At 39.2% G+C, this 18,742-nt stretch overlaps 6 protein-coding genes across 6 annotated transcripts; 3 read left to right on the top strand and 3 right to left on the bottom strand.

Moving 5' to 3' along the window:
• The first annotated feature begins 915 nt into the window (after positions 1–915).
• On the top strand, positions 916–18,636 carry LOC108131428 (Cytochrome P450 4e2). Its single transcript, XM_017250298.3, has 15 exons — positions 916–1,087; positions 8,732–8,841; positions 8,910–9,195; positions 9,248–9,444; positions 9,503–9,688; positions 9,745–9,985; positions 10,042–10,221; positions 10,278–10,471; positions 12,708–12,888; positions 16,371–16,592; positions 16,980–17,089; positions 17,149–17,498; positions 17,559–17,928; positions 17,984–18,158; positions 18,221–18,636. The coding sequence occupies exons 1-15, from the start codon at positions 922–924 to the stop codon at positions 18,634–18,636; spliced, it is 3,384 nt and encodes a 1,127-aa protein (XP_017105787.3). The 5' UTR covers positions 916–921.
• LOC108131410 (Larval cuticle protein 1) lies at positions 2,164–2,801 on the bottom strand. The gene is made up of 2 exons (XM_017250281.3): positions 2,729–2,801; positions 2,164–2,670 (listed from the first exon to the last, which is right to left on the bottom strand). The coding sequence occupies exons 1-2, from the start codon at positions 2,738–2,740 to the stop codon at positions 2,290–2,292; spliced, it is 393 nt and encodes a 130-aa protein (XP_017105770.2). The 5' UTR covers positions 2,741–2,801; the 3' UTR covers positions 2,164–2,289.
• LOC108131603 (larval cuticle protein 2-like) lies at positions 4,096–4,781 on the bottom strand. Its single transcript, XM_017250560.3, has 2 exons — positions 4,644–4,781; positions 4,096–4,580 (listed from the first exon to the last, which is right to left on the bottom strand). The coding sequence occupies exons 1-2, from the start codon at positions 4,653–4,655 to the stop codon at positions 4,200–4,202; spliced, it is 393 nt and encodes a 130-aa protein (XP_017106049.2). The 5' UTR covers positions 4,656–4,781; the 3' UTR covers positions 4,096–4,199.
• LOC108131602 (larval cuticle protein 3) lies at positions 5,674–6,359 on the top strand. Its single transcript, XM_017250559.3, has 2 exons — positions 5,674–5,823; positions 5,889–6,359. Exons 1-2 carry the CDS (start codon positions 5,812–5,814, stop codon positions 6,213–6,215), a joined length of 339 nt encoding a protein of 112 aa, XP_017106048.1. The 5' UTR covers positions 5,674–5,811; the 3' UTR covers positions 6,216–6,359.
• Positions 7,874–8,450, top strand: LOC108131600 (larval cuticle protein 4). The gene is made up of 2 exons (XM_017250558.3): positions 7,874–7,939; positions 8,000–8,450. Exons 1-2 carry the CDS (start codon positions 7,928–7,930, stop codon positions 8,324–8,326), a joined length of 339 nt encoding a protein of 112 aa, XP_017106047.1. The 5' UTR covers positions 7,874–7,927; the 3' UTR covers positions 8,327–8,450.
• On the bottom strand, positions 10,719–14,020 carry Cyp4ad1 (Cytochrome P450 4ad1). The gene is made up of 9 exons (XM_017250557.3): positions 13,827–14,020; positions 13,051–13,160; positions 12,692–12,971; positions 12,151–12,220; positions 11,943–12,069; positions 11,718–11,879; positions 11,419–11,659; positions 11,182–11,364; positions 10,719–11,125 (listed from the first exon to the last, which is right to left on the bottom strand). Exons 1-9 carry the CDS (start codon positions 13,990–13,992, stop codon positions 10,914–10,916), a joined length of 1,551 nt encoding a protein of 516 aa, XP_017106046.2. The 5' UTR covers positions 13,993–14,020; the 3' UTR covers positions 10,719–10,913.
• Positions 18,637–18,742: the final 106 nt, after the last annotated feature.

Genomic DNA, 18,742 nt, shown 5'->3' with positions numbered 1-18,742 from the left:
CAAATGTTTATTTGGCACATGTGCATAAATCCAAATGGTGCGTGTTGCGGTCTGTTTATGCACATTTGTGTTATATGTGGCCAATTACGAATCGAAAATTGAGTTTTTCCTGTGCCCTTAGATGGTCATTAATTTTGGCACTTGGGCTTCAACCATTCGGAATTTTCGGCGGCTTTCCACATGTTTCTGGCCAAAAATATTTATGTAACAGGATGTTTTGGTTTCAGTCTAAAATTGTCTTTAAAATTATTGTTTGGATCTGCCATATAAAAGAGGCAAAGATAACATAAATGATTGGTTTTAAAACTGGTGCTCATTGAAAAGTAACTGAAAGTGACAACCTGAACAAACTATTGTGTCAGACATCCAACAAACTCCCCCCCCTACATGAAATTTAGCTTAGGGCAATTAGGTTACATTCCGTGCTACTTGTTTGGATTTATAAAGCTCATAGCAAACACAACCGCCACAAAACGTCAGTCAAATGGCGCCACAATGTTGGCCAATCCTAGAGTGTTGATTTACATCTTCCTTGCGGCTGTTTTCACTTCGTATTGGAAATAGCGTCATGATTTGACTTTGCTAAAAATAACGTTTTGAATCCCTATTGCAAAGTGACAAATACAAACACTACCAGCCACAAGTTAATTGCTCCTTTTTGCTTTTATTGGTTAATTGTTTAATCCTCAACATGCAAAAGGTACCCATTTAGAATTTATCTTTCAATTATCAAGTTATTGTATATATATTTAATCAAAAACTTTGTTGCAGTGATTGCCTTTCAGTAAACCAGATCCCGTCGGTTCAAAGATCAAATGTGATTATATTATTCTATCAATTAAGCTGCCATACTTTGATAGATCACACCTAATGGACTAGCATTTTTGAAATCAGTTTACATCGGTCGGTCGGGCAGTGAAAATGTTTGATTTTCTATTTTCCGTCGGCATCTTGGGCATTATTTTGCTTTTCTCTATCCTATATCGTGAAAGGTATAGACGGCTAATCCAACACATCGACAAATTCCATGGACCAACGAAGATTCCAATTTTGGGCAATCTATTGCAACTGGGATTCACTCCAGATGGTGAGTTTTTGGATTCGATTTTGAACAGAAGGCAGATTCAGGTTTGCAACCAGTTCTTTGTTATTCAAAAATAAGAACAATTAAAATAATCGTATTTATCGCTTGGCGACAAATTTCAACTTTATGGATGTCAGATTTGTAGATTCGCACTTTTGGCATTCAATTCTTTAGCTTCACAAGCGGGTTTTTGCAACTTTAGATTTAGATTTAGAAATGTTAAAGTTGGCCTCCCGTCAGGCTTTATTCTAAATCTAGGGCAGATTCAATTTATGCTGAATTTTCTGAACTCGTTTTGAAAAATGAAACCAAATCCAATTATAATAATCAGTTGATTGTATAGACCGGTGAATGCCAGATAACATTTTTGACCTCATAAAGGAAATGATTTATAAATTAAAAAGTTCTTATCAGCATATGCTGTATAATTTTGAGAATAACATTTTTTTAAGCATTGGATACATTGGTTGAGGTGCCATTTAAATACAGTTTGTTTAAAATAAGTACTTAAATAAATAAGTATTTACTTATATGTAGTAAGAATAAGTGCTTAAATTGTTGTGTTATCAAAACACACTTGTTTTGATAACTTGCGAAACAGGTTCCAAGAATTATATATTATAAATAGTAACCCATTATTACACAGTATTATGAAGAACACTAAGTACTAGTTTCTGACTAAGTGAAGCAAATATAATTAAGTAATCAAAACCATTTTTCCCTAATCCCCCTACTAGACTAGATAGAAGTCAAGTGAACTAGAAGACTATCGATTTCTGTATGATGTCTTCTAATTATTTTCAATTACTGAAATTACTTTATATTGAAAAGTAAAATCTACAACAGTTGGCTATTGCTCATCAACTTATTGCTAACTTTGTTATCATTGGAAGAATCCACTCCTGCCTAAAAGCGTGTTTTGGCCATTTATTTATGCACAATCCGTTCATCTTGGTTGGGTGCAACCACTTATTGTTTCAATGTGCCAAAAATCCGAGTGAATCGAAAGCGAAATTGAAACTGGTTGGGCGGGTTAGGAACCGTTACAGTTGATTAAAGCCAAAGCCACTAACTTGTTACTGCCGTAAACAATTTGCATGTATTTCGAAAAACAGAATTCTTAAACAACTAGGTCGAAAAGTATCCGGAGAACAGTCCGCATTGAATTTCACGTTTCAGGTAGGAGGTGGGTTTCCTTGGAGCTCCTAGTGGTGGTAGCTGGGCTCAGGTGCTGGGGGGTGGGACTCCAGCCAGGCGACGGCGCGGGCGATAGCCTCCGGGATTGGGGGTGGGGTTGGGATCCAGGCACCCTGGGGCTGGTATCCGTTCTCGTCGGCCACATACTTGATGTCCACGTGCTCACCCTCGGGGGAGATCCAGCCGAAGCTGCCGTGGATGTTGCCATGGACATCTCCGCTGGCGGACTGCTGGATTCCGTTGCTGGTCTGCAGGCTGGAGTCGAAACCATCGGCGCGGATGTCGTCCGATCGGGATTGCACCTCGGCGTGGACATCCTCGGAGCGTCCCACACTGTGGGGCACTGGAGGATTGGCCAGGGCCAGTCCCAGAACGGCGCAGATCATGGCCTAAACAAAATAAGATACTTTAGCGTTTGAAGGATTCAATGTCCTGCCTGCTACTCACAATCTTGAACATTTTGGCTGATTTCTGTCTGGTCGAGTACGAACGTTGACTGATAACTGCATCTGGTCAGTGGCTGTCTTTTTATATGATTAGCCGAGCAGCGGCATCTTCGAAAACAAATCGATACATCTTGCACCCAATTGTGGCTTTGAGTTATGACATGACTTCTCGGATGCGCCCGCACCCAATAAAACAAAAACGAATAAAAAACCATCACCTGGCGACAGCGAAGCAAATGCCAAGCAACGGGATAAGTACTATATATATTCATTTAATAGATGCTAAAATGAAGCACTCGCATTAATAAAGATCCGCAAACGGGTCCGAGGAGCATCCCCGCGGCCAAACGAGTTCACTTCTCCCCTTTGGCCAAAACCCCCTTACCTTTTTGTGAACCAATTTTTAGAGTCACCCGATTCTTCTTCCCAAAATTAAAGAATTAATGACTTCTAATAACAACAAATACTCTTTAGCTTTGATGTGGTGTCATATATTTGCTTATTGGGGACTCCTTAGCAATTAAGTTTCAATATGGTTTCTAAACAAACATAAGAGCAGGCTTTCAAAGTTTAAATATAATGGGTTTTGTTAGAGATGGTAAAAGTTCTTAAATATTTTTAAGGCTTTTTTTGCGATAGTAGCTTTTGGCCATTACGGTCTTAAAATTTGCCAAATCATGTACTACAATTTTTGAATTCTGTTCTTAAATTATTCCGATAATTTTTCTCTCGTTTCTGTGGTCCAAAAACTATTTTTTAACTATTAATATAAATAAATAGGTGGATAGGGTGAACACTGCGATATTTTTTATCTTATTTTTCCAAACAAAGATAAATACACCGATCTTAAAAATTATGATTCGTTTCAATGGCATAATTTTAAAGTCGAGAAATATTTTAGGATTCCTTTTCAAGACCTTATCGAAATCATATGAACGTTTTGAGTATCATTTATTATTATTATTATTATTATTACATCGTAGACTTAGGCTTACAAAACGTAAATCTACTACAAAAGCCATGGCATCTAGGGCCGTCGGCTGTTCGGATGTATTTAACATACCACTAAATATCAAAAAAATTTTAAGCCGAGTTCTTTATTCTGAAAATGGAATTTACGTGAACTGAAGGAAAAAACCGAAGACAGAGGATTGAATGGAGCTAATAAATACCCCAGGTCAATAAGATCTAAATAAACCCCTAAGTTTAAAATAATAAGGTGCCCCTTTGTCAGCCCCAGAAGCTTTATATTGAATAATGCTTACAGTCCCACCTGAAATACAACCATTACGATCATACTTGAGAAGTAAGCCATTATCCTTTCAAGTTTTTTGAGAAGATAAAATAATTTGTATACTATTTCAAGCAAGTGCATGTATTCTTTTGAAAGTCAATAAGTACAGCTAAACAGCTAGGTGCATAGGTATCGAGAGAACAGTCCGTGGAGCGATCCGGGTCCGGAGCAGTGGAGTTTAGTAATGACGGTTGTGCTCGGGAGCTGGGGGGTGCGACTGCAGCCAGGCGACGGCACGGGCAATGGCCTCTGGGATTGGAGGTGGGGTTGGGATCCAGGCACCCTGGGGCTGGTATCCGTTCTCGTCAGCCACGTACTTGATGTCCACGTGCTCGCCCTCGGGGGAGATCCAGCCGAAGCTGCCGTGGATGTTGCCATGGACGTCTCCGCTGGCGGACTGCTGGATTCCGTTGGTGGTCTGCAGACTGGCATCGAATCCGTCGGCGCGGACATCTTCCGAGCGGGAAACCACATCGGCGTGGACATCACCTCCGGAAATACGGGAAAGGGTGGCGGGGGAAAGGGCAGCGGCCACTCCCAGAAGGGCAAGGATCGTTACCTAGATTAGGAAGAGACATTCCATTACTTAATCAGTTCCTCAATCATCCTGCAAGCTACTCACAAACTTGAACATTTTTGCTGATTTCTGTCTGGCCCAGAGCGAACGTTGACTGATATCTGATTCGGGTCGGTCAGAGTCTTTATATATGATTTCAAAGCCAGTCTTCAAATCAATTACCTAAAATCATCTTTTTTAAGTTATCGGGTGCACAACACGCCCCTAATGCAGAAACCATAAATTTCACACTTGACTCGGCCATACAAATGTCAAAAACGAGTCTTTCGATATTGAATGGCTGGCAAAATGAAGCATGCTTTCGCATATTTTTTGTGAGAGGGTTTCGTTCTGGTTTGTGATTCTTCGCTAATCAATGACGTTTAACATTGGACACACCTTCAGATACATTTCATATTTCATTACTAGAGTTCCTATTTTAACTTAAAAACCTTAAATCTTAAAAGTCTTTTATAAAACATTTGTTTTTGTATAAAAAAATCGATTTATTCCTTTTAATAAAGAAGCTAATATTTTTCTAAATATTAGTTTGTGAAATAAAATTATTCTTTTAATAGTAAAAAGGTGTAATAGTAAAAATTAAATTGTCCTTAGTTTCTCTGAAAATAAATAAATCAACCTTCACTAATTCACATAACAAAAATCTAAAATTAAACATTTCCTTCCTTTTGAGCAACTACCAATATTTAGGAGCCGACTGTTTAACTTCTAAATTTCTAAATTAAATAAATACCAGCTTTAAATTGTATACAAGTGCTGTGTGTTTTTCTGAGCTCTTAGTTTGTCTCCAAAAAATATGCTACATTTTAAACCAATTTATTTCCTTGTGATCCAATTCAGGCAAATTCATTTATTGTATTTGCAGCTATTTTGATCTGACGCAAGAGAACAATTAAGAATATCTCATGAATTATTCAATGTCTATTCGATTTGCATTGCGTTTCCGTTAAACTTTGGTTTATTTTTTGACTCGAAAATCATGCCAGCAGCTACTGAGGCTAACTTTGTCCTAATTTGCATCGAACAATATTTAAAAAGCGCGGCAGACGATTTTTATGGACCTCAGACTTCCAATCAAGTCCATATAATTAAATAATCATATTGCATCAGCTTTATGCTCGGAGAATTTTCAGATACCTATATAAAGCCCGACTTTGGCATCGATTGGTATCAGTCTCACAGTTCCCTAGTCTGACAATAAAACCAAATCACCATGTTCAAGATCGTAAGTATTCCGAGGACAATTTTGGATACTGTTCCCACTAATCTTGGATTACCCCGCCGCATCAGCTGCTTGTCTGCTCCCTTGCCGCCCTTGTGGCCGCCAACGCCGTTGTGGAGGTCAAGGAGCTGGTTAACGATGTGAACCCCGACGGTTTCCTGACCAAACTGGTCCTCGATGACGGATCCGCTTCCTCCGCCTCCGGTGATGTTCACGGAAACATTGACGGAGTGTTCGAATGGATTTCCCCCGAGGGCGTTCACGTCCGTGTGAACTACAAGGCCGATGAGAACGGATACCAGCCCCAGAGCGATCTGCTGCCCACTCCCCCACCAATCCCAGAGGCTATCCTGAAGGCCATCGCCTACATCCAAGCCAACCCCAGCAAGAACTAAAGAAACCCTAAGGAATATACCAGCATCGATTAGGAACAGCAAGCTCGAGATTGGATTACTCTTGGCTGCTGCTTAATAAATTAGGCAATCGAAATGATTCATGTACATGAATGTTGTTAAGAAAATGTAAAATAAAATAATTCTTCGCACTTTTAAAACATAAGCCTAACAAGCTGTTTTCAATTAACTATTTTTGGTGCAGAGAATATCTGAGCATCTGAGACAAAGATTCATAAAACTTCAGACATATTTCAACCCAATGCCATAACTTTAAGTTTCATTTCATTAATTGAGCTTAAGATAAAATTCTTTTCATCTTAAACCAACTTTCCATTTCCTGCTCAAACTTTCACGAAACTAGAAGTTACTTGTTAATTTTGAAAGTTTCTTAAGTTCGAAATATGCTGAAAAAAAAATATTTTGAGACACTGTTTTGCAAATATCTTAACTACGTCACAGCCCATGCAAAATCCAAATGCCATTTATAAATCAGGATTCTATCGACTTGTAATCTGCATCAAAACATAACAAAAATTATTCAACAAAAATTTTGGTCAAATTTTGGCTAAAATCATGACGTTACCCCTTTGAAAAATCCCGAAAAATGGGTCAACATTTTTGTTGCCAGGTTTTGATGGAAAAAGATGCTACTGTGAGTTCTATAATCGGGAATGTATAACATTTGTGGATCTGACAAACATTAGCCAAGTTATGAATATTTTTCCGTCGAAAAAAGTACAAAATTGGAAAAGCATTCTTAACATTTTTCACATGACCAAAATCCAAACTTTTGATTCACTTTTTAGTGAATATTTTGGCTATTTCTCAAGCTTTCTCAAAACGAAATGCCATTTATAAATCAGGACTCTTATCACTTGTAATCTGCATCAAAACATGGCAAAAATTATAAAAACAAAATTTTGGTCAAATTTTGGCTAAAATCATGATGTTACCCCTTTAAAAAATTGAGAAAAATGGGTCAGAATTTTTGTTGCGAGGTTTTGATAGAAAAAGATGCTATTGTGAGTTCTATAATCGGGAATGTATAACATTTGTGGGTCTGACAAGTATTAGTGAAGTTATGAATGTTTTTCCTTCTCAAAAAGTAAAAAAAACGAAACAACGATTTTGATATTTTCCTGAAAATCTAAAAATGCAATCAAGACTTCGTAAAGCTCCCAAAAAGTATGCTAAGCTTGCAGCAAATGAAGAGATTTGAGCCCAGTTTAAAAAAACCGTTAAAATTAAGCCACCTACTCACATTTTACCTGATGCAATGGTTTAAAGGAATTTTATCAAATGTTAGGCACAAAATTAATTACTATCTGTACGGTTTCAACCAAAAATTCCTTCGCCGTTGGGCCGAAATACAAAACGATTTATATTCAAGAACCACTGAAAGCTGGTTTAACCTTTTCGACAAATCGTGGTCGGAGAATCATTCTAGAATAATTACGGTAGCAATTTGCATGGACTGGTGAAAACAAAAAGAGTGCAGCAGACGATTTTTATCACCCCGGACCCGGCCCAAACATTCCCAACCTGTCCGTCCTCACCTAACGAGGCTTATGTTGGCCGAAATGTTAATTAAAAACGGGTTGCATCAGCTTCGAGCTTGATTTGGGCTGGCTGGAGCGTATAAAAAGCCAAATCTCTCTCGGATTGTCATCAGTCTCTCGAGTTCTCTAGTCGGACAATCAAAACCAGTCAAAATGTTCAAGATCGTAAGTATACGGCAGAGTCAGTTGGCCTGGTCAAATCCCTAACCCGGAATATCCCTGCAGCTGCTTGTGTGCGCCCTCGCCGCCTTGGTGGCCGCCAACGAGAATGCCGAAGTTAAGGAGCTGGTCAACGATGTTAGCGCCGACGGTTTCGTGAGCAAGGTGGTCCTGGACAATGGATCCGCTTCCTCTGCCACCGGCGATGTTCACGGAAACATCGATGGTGTCTTCGAGTGGGTGTCCCCCGAGGGCGAGCACGTCCGTGTGAGCTACAAGGCCGACGAGAACGGATACCAGCCCCAGAGCGATCTGCTGCCCACTCCTCCCCCAGTCCCTGAGGCCATCCTGAAGGCTATCGCCTACATCCAGGCCCACCCCAGCAAGGAATAAGTGCTTCCCCGAACTATCTGAATCCACCAATCTATGGGTCAACATGATAAATATGACTTGCTGCCCAGCTCTTAGAATTTAATCCTCATGCAGACTATATAAGTTTGATTATCGAATGAACCAATAAATCCGATTTTCAATAGAAAACAATTTGGTCATTTTTGAAGTGGGAGGGGCTCTCTGATACACTTGATTTATTTCAGTTGGGACAATAAAATATTCTCCAGATGGCCCACGCTCTGTTCGAATGATTTTTTGATTGATATTGAACCATAACACTTGGCAATAAACTGGTTTAATTAGCGAGTCAGTTGAGAAGTATCCAACCAGATTTACATATTTACTTCACCGTCTGATAATTATTGTAGGTATCATTATTAAATAAAGATGTTTTTTAATCCCTAGCCTATCTGAAAGCTGTTCTGAAATGGTACAAACAATTTGATTATAAGAATTTCTATGTTTGGATCGGGCCCATTCCATTTATCATGCTGGTAGAAAGTAAGTCCGTTGAGGTGAGTCATTAAATTTGGTTTTCACTTTTATTATAAAATAAATATGTATATATTTTCTAATCCACTAGCATGTTCTCAGTAGCAATACCTTGACTTACAAAGAGGAGCCGTACTACTTGATGTATCCCTGGCTGGGAAGAGGTCTCCTCACCTCCAATGGACACCAATGGTTGTTGCGCCGAAAGCTGATAACGCCTTCCTTTCATTTTAAGATCCTAAAAGAATTTCTTCAGGTCATGAATGAAACAAGTGGACGTTTTATTGAGCTACTTTCGAGGGAGGCCGCTGCTTCCAAAGATCAATTACTGGACATTCAAAATTTAGTTCCCAGATTAACCATAGACGTTATTTGCGGTGGGTCTTTTAATATTTTGGTGAATCCGAATATTTCTTAAATTATCTGTAGAAACCGCCATGGGCACAAAGGTCAACAGCGTGGAAGGTCAGCCATCAGAAATTGTAGAAGCCATTGGAGTTCTTTGCAATATAATTCCCGAACGAGTACTGTCGTGCCTTAAACGCATAGAGTGGTTTTTTATGTGCACTCCCATGTATTGGCAACAGAAAAAAGCCTTAGCCACGATGAGGAAAAATTTTGCCAAGGTTTACAACAATGATATTAAGGGAATATATTTTTTGTAAAGCTTAAGAATTTTTTCAGATTATTGAAGATCGACGACGACTGTTGGAGTCCTTTCCACCCATTTCAAATGATACTGAAGATGATGAATTTACCAGCAAACGTCCAAAAATGGCTTTTCTTGATAATCTGTTGACGGCCGATGTGGAGGGTAAACGTTTAAGTTTCGAAGACATCTTTGAAGAAGTCTCTACTTTTATGTTTGAGGTAATATTATCTAGAGTTTTATAAGGTTATATATTAATGAGAAGCATGCCCCTTAGGGACATGATACCACAGCCACAGCCATTATTTTTGGAATTTACTGTCTGGCCTGGACGCCACGGGTTCAAAAAGCGGCGTATGATGAGCAAAACCTAATATTTGGTGCGGATAGTAAGCGTCATCCAACTTATGATGAGCTACAGAATATGCCCTATCTGGACTTGGTTATTAAGGAAACCCTCCGTCTTTTTCCGAGTGTACCCTTTATTTTTCGCACAGCTCCAAATGACACATATGTTTGTGGGTATAAGCTTTATGTATTTCTAAGCAAAATTTAACATTTGTATTATTTTCAGTGGACAAGTTCTTGCCAAAGGGTACCTCTATGGTTATTCCTATCTTTGGCCTGGGTCACAATCCTCACAACTTCGATGAGCCTTTCGAGTTTCGGCCAGAACGTTTTGCAAATACTGACCGGACAAAAGTTAATGTTTTTGATAGTGTTCCCTTTAGTGCCGGTGCCAGAAATTGCATTGGTAAGCTGATAATCCTAAAGATAATGTTATCTTGACTAAAATTGTTATATCCTTAGGCCAAAAATTTGCATTACTTGAACTGAAAGTGGTTCTGTCTAAAGTATTGCGGCGGTTTCAGTTGCTACCCGCTCCTTTGGCCAAGCAAAATATAGCGGATATATTAAACCCGGACTATAAGCCCGGGGAACAAGAAGTTAAAATGTATGTATCCATCACCCTGAAATCACTAACTGGTGTGCCAGTAAGACTGGTGGAGCGAAAGTGATTTGGACAAAACGACTTCTGTTTCTTGGGATCTGGAAATGTATATATTTTGGTTGCATGTGAATTTACGTTATGCAATAAAACAAAAGCAAACAGTCTCAAAATTAATTAGTAGCGAATACGCAAATGTATGCTAATTAAAATGAACTATTTGCCAAGTCAACTTTGATAATTTGCACAGAAATAATGATGCGAACTATGCGAAACTGGTTCGATGTGGAGTCTAAAACGAGACGCGACAGAAATTTCCAACAAATATACACTTTTACTTCTTATTATAATTGAATAAAAACAATGGGTTTCTTTGTTAAATAAAAAACAAAAGCTCCTTTAATTCTGTGTTTTTGAAGTCAAGAAATATAAGTTTTTTCCCTGTTATTTGCAAGTTACAAAGTTAAATATATTTTAGTTTTAATTTGTTTTTAGGCCTAGCGTTTCTTTAGTCTTATCTGTATTCCATTCTCAGATTTAAGGGTAACTCGAATATTTAGTATTGGGTCATATTCACTTTGAGGCACACAATCAACACGGGAATGATCATTGATGCCCGGAGGAAGACCATCGACTGCTGGCAGGATTTCAAAGTTTCGTAGCAACTGAGACAAAATTGACTTCAGCTGGTACATGGCAAATTTCTCAGCTGAAAGAATTCGTAATAAATTTAATCCTTAAAATAAAATAGACTTTTCAACCTACCAATACAACGTCTTGGTCCTGCACTGAATGGCACACTTTTGAAAGCATCGATTCCCACATCTCCATTGGAGTTTTCAAATCTTTCGGGACGGAAAGCGCAAGGTTCCTCAAAGTATTTCTCATTGTAGCCCATAGCAATGAGGCACATAATCACAGTAGTACGCTTGGCCACCTGGGTGCCATCTAAAAAAAAATATTATGGAGGAAGACCTTAAAATGAACACTTTAAACACTTACTTATATCAATGGCTTGGCGGTTGGTCCTTGCAATCAATGGAACTGAAGGATACAAACGCAATGTCTCCCGAATAATCAACTCTAGATAATGCATTTGATCCAGGCGAGATAAGTCTGCTTCTCCGGACGAATCCTTTCCAAAGATGCGCTGCTGTTCCTCGAAGGCCTTCTGCTGAATTTCCGAGTGGCGGGAAAGAGTGTAAAGGCTGAAGGATATGGCAGCGGCCACGGGATCATGACCCTAATTAAGGAAATAGTTTACACAAAAAGCATTATGGTAAAACCTTCTCTGTCCTTACTGTAAAAATGAATGTGGATATCTCCTCTATGATTTCGCGTTCTTTAAGAGCTCGCCCATCGAGTTTGGCTGCCAAGAGCACGTCAATAAATGGCTTATTAATATTTTGGCTTGCGCCGCTTGCACTTTCCTTAGCCAACTGGTGGCGACGTTGGCTGATTATCTGCAACAAGAGGCAAGTATATACTTTAAGGCTGACTCATCCGCTGGATGTTTAGTAGCTTACCCGACTCAGTTCACTTCGGAGGAGCGATAGAGCCCGGCGCTGTTTCATGTAGTAAGAAGTCAGTCGAAATAGAGCATCGAACCTCTTCACAATGCTGAAGGTGCGCTCCTGCACCACATCGCATAAGCTGAAATTTGAAAAGGACAGTGGGGTTGTGGGCTGTGAACTGTAATCCTTAGTATCCCGGGATTAAGCAAAATGAACTTACTCTTTGACGGAGCCATGCAAATCGGAGGGCTCCCCGTTCAGGGAGCTGCTGGCCAGGCCAGTGGCATTTTCTGCGAAAAACGAACGAAACGATGTAACACTTTGTTTAAAGAAAGCTAAATGAACCTGAACGAATCTCGAAATATTCTCAATAAATTACCGCTGGTTAACAGGGAAATTCTTCAAAAAGATTCGTCCTGCCGAATATTCACCAAAGTGGGCCGGTTGTATCGACCCCGTCGTCGGGGCCAAGTACCTTAACCGCGAAACTTTTCCGCCCGCACAATCTGCGGCACTTGTAGCCATTTTCTATGCTATAAATCTTATTTATAAAACGTTCATAATAAATTACAAAAAATAAACGAGCGAGAAGACCGAAGTGCGAAACTCGGCCCCGAAAACGACATGACAAATGTGTAAAGTTTCGCTCTACTACACAGTAGAATATGTTTTTTTCGTAATTTTAAAAAGGTTGATTTCCTAGGTTAGCCAAGGCCATAATTTAATTTTTCAGTGCAGTCTGAGCGAGCACCTTAACTCACCACACACAATATCCAGGGTACACTGGGCCACCAGCTCCTGGGCGTCGAAGATTTCCTGTGTTTCCGACAGGGAACTAAGCTTCTGGATGAATTGGCCACCCGTTCGTTGAACCACTCGGAGATATCCCTCGATGGCCGACCGTTCGAAGGCGGGGAGGTAGATCTTTTGATGCTTCAGCCACCGGGCACCGGAACTGGTGAGCAGCCCATCGCCCAGCCAGGGCCGGAGGAAGGAGTACAAGTGCTCCTTGTACAGCAACGATGAACTTGACAAAATATTCTGCCAAGCACAAGCACACAAAACACAATGTGATGAGGGTTTGAATTGGTAGTGGGGAGGCAGGACACTCCTCACTCACCTGGATTTCCGCCGGATCACTCAGCATCATGTGGTACTGCAGGAAAACCATTGAACGGAAGCCCTGGAAATCATATTTCCGGCAATATTGCAAAACCTTTTTCGGATATTCTGTGGACGAAGCAGAAGTCACTTTCATTAGTAGGACCAAAGTCGGGGTTTGCTTAGCACTAGAGATTTTAATTTGGTCAAATGAATATGGCTCTGTAAAGTTTTGTTATTGAACGCTTATGGTTGTTGGCTTATTGTTTTTTTTTTTATCAGGTCTATCAGGGATACGTTTATAGAATAAAGTTTAAGAAAAACAATCTAAGCAGTCATAATAATAAGCAACATATAAAGTACATGTGCCCATTGAATTGGACACCCATCCGAGCGTAGAAGAAATATGGCATTATGGAAAAATATGCTGCAGCATCAGTTTTTTCCCTCCAGGCATTGTGCATTTGAAATGATTACTTTAGGCACGTGCACCGAGGGACGAAGCAAGGGCGGCTGGCTTGGAGGAAAAACAAGACCAAAATTATTCAGCCGTGCAAGAGGAAAGCTTTTGGGAAATGCAGACAGAACCTGATGAAAGTTGTAGCAAATATTACAATAAATAAGTATTGGGAATCAGACACAATTCAAATGCGCAACTCGATACCAAAGGGAATTGAATGCATTGAATTCCTTTTGTAATGGCAACCGAAGGTTTTAACGGATTCGATCAGACAAATGACATTCCATACATGTATGTATGAAAGCCAAGAGTTCATAAATATAGCCAGTACTTACCGTCGGGCTTAAGGCCAAATTGAAATAGATTGCCAACGAATGGATATGGCGTGGGGCCCGGTATCATTTCCATAATGCTCGCCATATGATCAATATAATTGAATACTTTCACACCCTTGAACACCAGAATGGTGGCCAAAATAATGGCAATGGCTATCAGAAACATTTTGTTTCGTACAACTGTTCTCGTTTAATGCTCTATCCAGACTAATTTCTCTAATTCTTTCGACTAGTTATTGGCCACCCCATTTCCTATACGATAACCCCTTCGATAGCTTATCAAAAATACATTTTGCATCCTTTTTTTATATTTTGTGGTAGTATACAGTTGTTATGAGTCGACCAAATATCATTATCAAACCATAGTTGTTTATGGCTTGCTTCTGCTATTAATTGATAAATTATAATTAGACCAAACTACTAGCCAGTTGGAGCCGATTTGACTCATTCCCACAGTGACGTGTGGGTCTAAAGGGTGGTTTAGTATCGCCAGAAGATATAGTGCCAATAAAAGATTCTTAATCTTGAAATTGAAAAAAAATTGTAGGTTACGGTCAAAGCGTTGAACAAAAACACGTATTAATTTGAGTAAAGGGGGATTTTTTGAAAAAATGGTTTTGTTTATTTCTTATTAAAAAGTTTGAAATATTTTTGTTTTTTATAAAAATTATGCCTATTATGCCAATAATAGTAAGCAGCTATAAATTTGAAAAAGTAAACCCAAAGCAAAGTACCTTTTTTTGTCTTGATTTAAATTTTTCATTTTACGATTCAGGAAACCAATCGACTTCGACCGAACTAAAATTTCCTGCGAATCAAGAAAATAAATTTTTGGTCGATTTTTGGCAATAATCATGCTACCTCTTATAAAATCTGTTCTATTTCTAATTTAGTTATATTTTAGATTCAAAGCTTTTGATAGAGAATTGTAGTACTCAAATGTCTAAGATCGGGAAGCCATAACATGTGTCGCTACCATGATTATTAGTTAAATTATGACAATTTCCCTCAAATAAATGGATGCACTACGGCTTGTTGACCAATCTAAGACCACATGGTCCAAATTAAAAACATTTTGTATTGTATTTGTAAAAGGAATACAATTTTTAAATCAGGGAACCAATCGACGTCGATCTACATTAAAATAAAACAAGAAAGGAAAACTAACTTCGGGCGGAGCCGAAGTTTATATACCCTTGCAGCTAAAACCGGATATATATCGCAAACATCGGATATAGTTAGCCGATTCTTATGAAATTTGGTACGTTAGATCAACTGACCAAAAATAGAATCTGTATTAAATTTTGCTTTCTATCTTCAAAAAAACGAAAGTTGCGTCATTTCCGATCGTTCAGTTATATGGCAGCTATAGGATATAGTCGGCCGATCCTTATGAAATTTGGCATGTCGTAATGTTTTTCCAAAGATAGCTTTCGTGTCAAATTTGAACTCTCTAACTCTAAAAACACCAAAGTTATACCATTTCCGATCAATCAGTTATATGGCAGCTATAGGATATAGTCGGCCGATCCGGGCCGTTCCGACTTATATACTGCGTGCAAAGGAAAGAAGAGTGTGTGCAAAGTTTCAAGACGATAGCTTTAAAACTGAGAGACTAGTTCGCGTAGAAACAGACAGACGGACAGACGGTCAGACGGACAGACGGACATGCTCATATCAACTCAGGAGGTGATCCTGATCAAGAATATATATACTTTATAGGGTCGGAGATGTCTCCTTCACTGCGTTGCACACTTTTGGACAAAATTATAATACCCTCTGCAAGGGTATAAAAAAAATTATGATGTTACCCTTGAAAAATTTTGGAAAAATGGGGTCCGATCTTAGATGGCCAGATTTTGGTAGATAATTGAAGTACTCAAAGATCTAAGATCGGGAAGGTATAACATTCCACGATCAAATAATTATTGAGAAAGTTATGAAAAGTTCCCTGAAATAAAAATTGATTCTGTAGACAAACTATAAACCTAATAGCAGAGATTTTCCCATAGCTACCTAGGCTTTAAATCAGTCTTAAGAATGAAAACATTAATTTATACATGTTAGTTAGCATAACCAAATTCTTACGCGCTTTTTACTCAAGTCAAATTTAACATAACCCATTCTCTGATTCAAATTTTTACCTACTCTTAAATTTAAAAAGAGATTCAAAATGAAACTCTCTGTTGACATGAGAAATCATTTTTTGTTGAAATGCGGTTTTGGCCTATTTGTTTACTTCTTTAAAGTACCCGTTCTTTATCTTTATTAGCAAATTTCTTATCTTAGACGGTGCGGAGGAATGGAAATTGCAATGAAATAAATAAAACAACAAAAATACGATTTTTCTACAAAAAATTCTGTTACTTCAAATACTGTTACGACAGCCCGCTGCCTTAAAAACAAAGCTCTTCGAAACTTGATTGTCGAAATGCCAAGTCATGCTGAAGCACTAAAATATATTCAGACTTTTTAGGCGGTAGAAATTTTGGAAGAGAAAAACAGAGAGCCCGAAACTGGTTGGCTGAAACTCACGCATAAAAGGGGAGCCCCACATGGAATCTACTCTCATACTGCAACCCGATCGCAACGCGTCGCGATCGAAAATGTGGCTCGTACTTTTTGTGATTCTGGCTCTGCCACTTTTGGCAGTCGGGTATCTGCAATTGATAACTTACCGGCGAAGAAAGATTTTGAAAAATTTTAATGGCCCCAAAGGCCTGCCCGTAATTGGAAATGCCCATCAAATGGGCAAAAATCCATCTGGTGGGTTTGTAAAAGGCATTCTTTGTAAAAAGATTCCAGAGGATACAACCAAAATGACTCATCTCGAATAGCGTTGTGACTGATGTGTTTAAGAATAAATCCGAGACAATGCTATTCTTGTAAAGTCATCTTGACCAAGCAACTATTCATAATCGAATCTTAATAGGGTCGGGACTGAGTTTTTTCGCTACTACACTTCAAATCAAGTACTGCAACTTCACAGATAAGAAAATGAGGACTTTGTTCAAGTGTTGCGCAAAACAAACAAACTTGTAATTTGAAAAAAAAAACTAATTGGCATTCTGAAACAATCGCGTGTGAAACACAATTAATGATTTTTTATTGTGCTGTAATTTTAATTGAAATCTGAACCTCTAAAATCTACAGAAATTCTTGACCAGGTATTTGCTTGGTGGCATCAATTTGGAAAAGACAATTTTTGTTTCTGGATAGGACCTTACTCCAATGTACTGGTCACAAACCCCAAGTTCTTGGAGGTAAGCATGACCTAGGTCTTAGAACTGTGATCCGAAATAAAGTTGTTTTTTGTTTTCAGTATATACTCAGTAGCCAGACATTGATCTCAAAGTCCGACATCTATGACCTTACTCATCCTTGGCTGGGTTTGGGTTTGCTCACCAGCACTGGCAGCAAGTGGCACAAACACCGCAAAATGATCACACCTGCATTCCACTTTAATATCCTTCAGGACTTTCACGAGGTGATGAACGAGAACTCCAGCAAGTTCATCAAGCACCTGCGAAAGGTAGCAGCCGGAGACACTATCTTCGATTTCCAGGAACAGGCCCACTACCTGACCCTAGATGTTATCTGTGATACTGCTATGGGAGTGTCCATAAATGCCATGGAAAATCGTACCTCATCTATAGTTCAGGCTTTCAAGGAGTAAGGAATTTGTTCTTTAACTTTTTGTAAAAGTAACTAATAACTTTCTGGCCTTTTTAGCATGTGCTACAATATTAATATGAGAGCCTTCAATCCGCTGAAGCGAAATGAGTGGCTCTACCGCCTTGCTCCTGACTATCCTGCCTACAGCAGGACTCTTAAAACTCTTAGGGACTTCACCAATGAAATAATTGAGAAGCGAATTGCGGCCCACAAGTCAGGTTCCGTGACAACAGCCCAAGCCGATGAGTTCTCTCGCAAAAAGATGGCTTTCCTGGACACGCTACTATCATCCACCATTGACGGACGTCCTTTGAACTCAACGGAGCTGTACGAGGAAGTGTCCACCTTTATGTTTGAAGGACATGACACCACAACGTCTGGTGTTTCCTTTGCAGTCTACTTGCTTTCCAGACATCCCGACGAACAGGTAGGATTATGATACATTATAAAAACTTTGCATTAAACTATTCTTCCCCGTTAAGAAAAAATTGTTTGCTGAGCAATGCGAAGTGATGGGCACTTCGGAACTAAATCGGGATGCCACCTACCAAGAAATCTCCCAAATGAAGTACTTAGATCTCTACATAAAGGAGGCTCAGCGTTTGTATCCCAGTGTTCCATTTATTGGTCGTTACACGGAAAAAGACTACGAAATTGGTAAGAATAAATATTAATTTTACAATTTTTAACAATTTCATACTAAATATGTTGTTTTGTAGAAGGAAAACTCCTGCCCAAAGGCAGCACCCTGAATTTGGGACTCGTAATGCTTGGCTACAATGAAAAAGTGTTCAAGGATCCCCTTAAGTTCTGGCCCGAGCGCTTTGAGCAGCAGAAGCCCGGTCCTTTTGAGTATGTGCCTTTCAGTGCCGGTCCTCGAAACTGCATTGGCCAAAAGTTTGCCCTTTTGGAAATCAAGACAGTAGTCTCCAAAATCATTCGAAACTTTGAGGTCCTTCCTGCCCTGGATGAACTAGTCTCCAAGGATGGCTATGTCAGCACATCTGTGGGACTGCCGCCTGCCGAGAGGGCAAAGCGTGAGGAGTATCGTCACAAATACGATCCCATTTTGTCGGCTGTTTTGACCTTAAAATCCGAGAATGGCTTGCATATCCGTTTAAAGGAGCGAAACTAAAAGAGAAACTCTGTTATGCTTTCTCACTTTTTAAACTTAAGATGACATGTCGTTTTGTTAATTTTTTCCTCCAATCCCAAAACAGGTACTTAGAAAGAAATGATCT

This window comes from Drosophila bipectinata, chromosome 2R (assembly GCF_030179905.1).
Source record: "Drosophila bipectinata strain 14024-0381.07 chromosome 2R, DbipHiC1v2, whole genome shotgun sequence".
Lineage (NCBI taxonomy): Eukaryota > Metazoa > Arthropoda > Insecta > Diptera > Drosophilidae > Drosophila > Drosophila bipectinata.
This window is presented reverse-complemented; position numbering and strand designations above follow the sequence as displayed.

Excerpts from the sequence above, each read along its gene's own strand:
- Cyp4ad1 (XM_017250557.3), bottom strand. The coding sequence starts at position 13,992 with ATGTTTCTGATAGCCATTGCCATTATTTTGGCCACCATTCTGGTGTTC. Across the intron at positions 11,880-11,942 it reads TCCGAAGTGAACTGAGTCGG|ATAATCAGCCAACGTCGCCA; the intron begins GTAAGCTACTAA and ends CTCTTGTTGCAG. Across the intron at positions 11,365-11,418 it reads CCGCCAAGCCATTGATATAA|ATGGCACCCAGGTGGCCAAG; the intron begins GTAAGTGTTTAA and ends ATTTTTTTTTAG.
- LOC108131428 (XM_017250298.3), top strand. The coding sequence starts at position 922 with ATGTTTGATTTTCTATTTTCCGTCGGCATCTTGGGCATTATTTTGCTT. Across the intron at positions 9,196-9,247 it reads AACCATAGACGTTATTTGCG|AAACCGCCATGGGCACAAAG; the intron begins GTGGGTCTTTTA and ends AATTATCTGTAG. Across the intron at positions 10,222-10,277 it reads CGGTGCCAGAAATTGCATTG|GCCAAAAATTTGCATTACTT; the intron begins GTAAGCTGATAA and ends TTATATCCTTAG.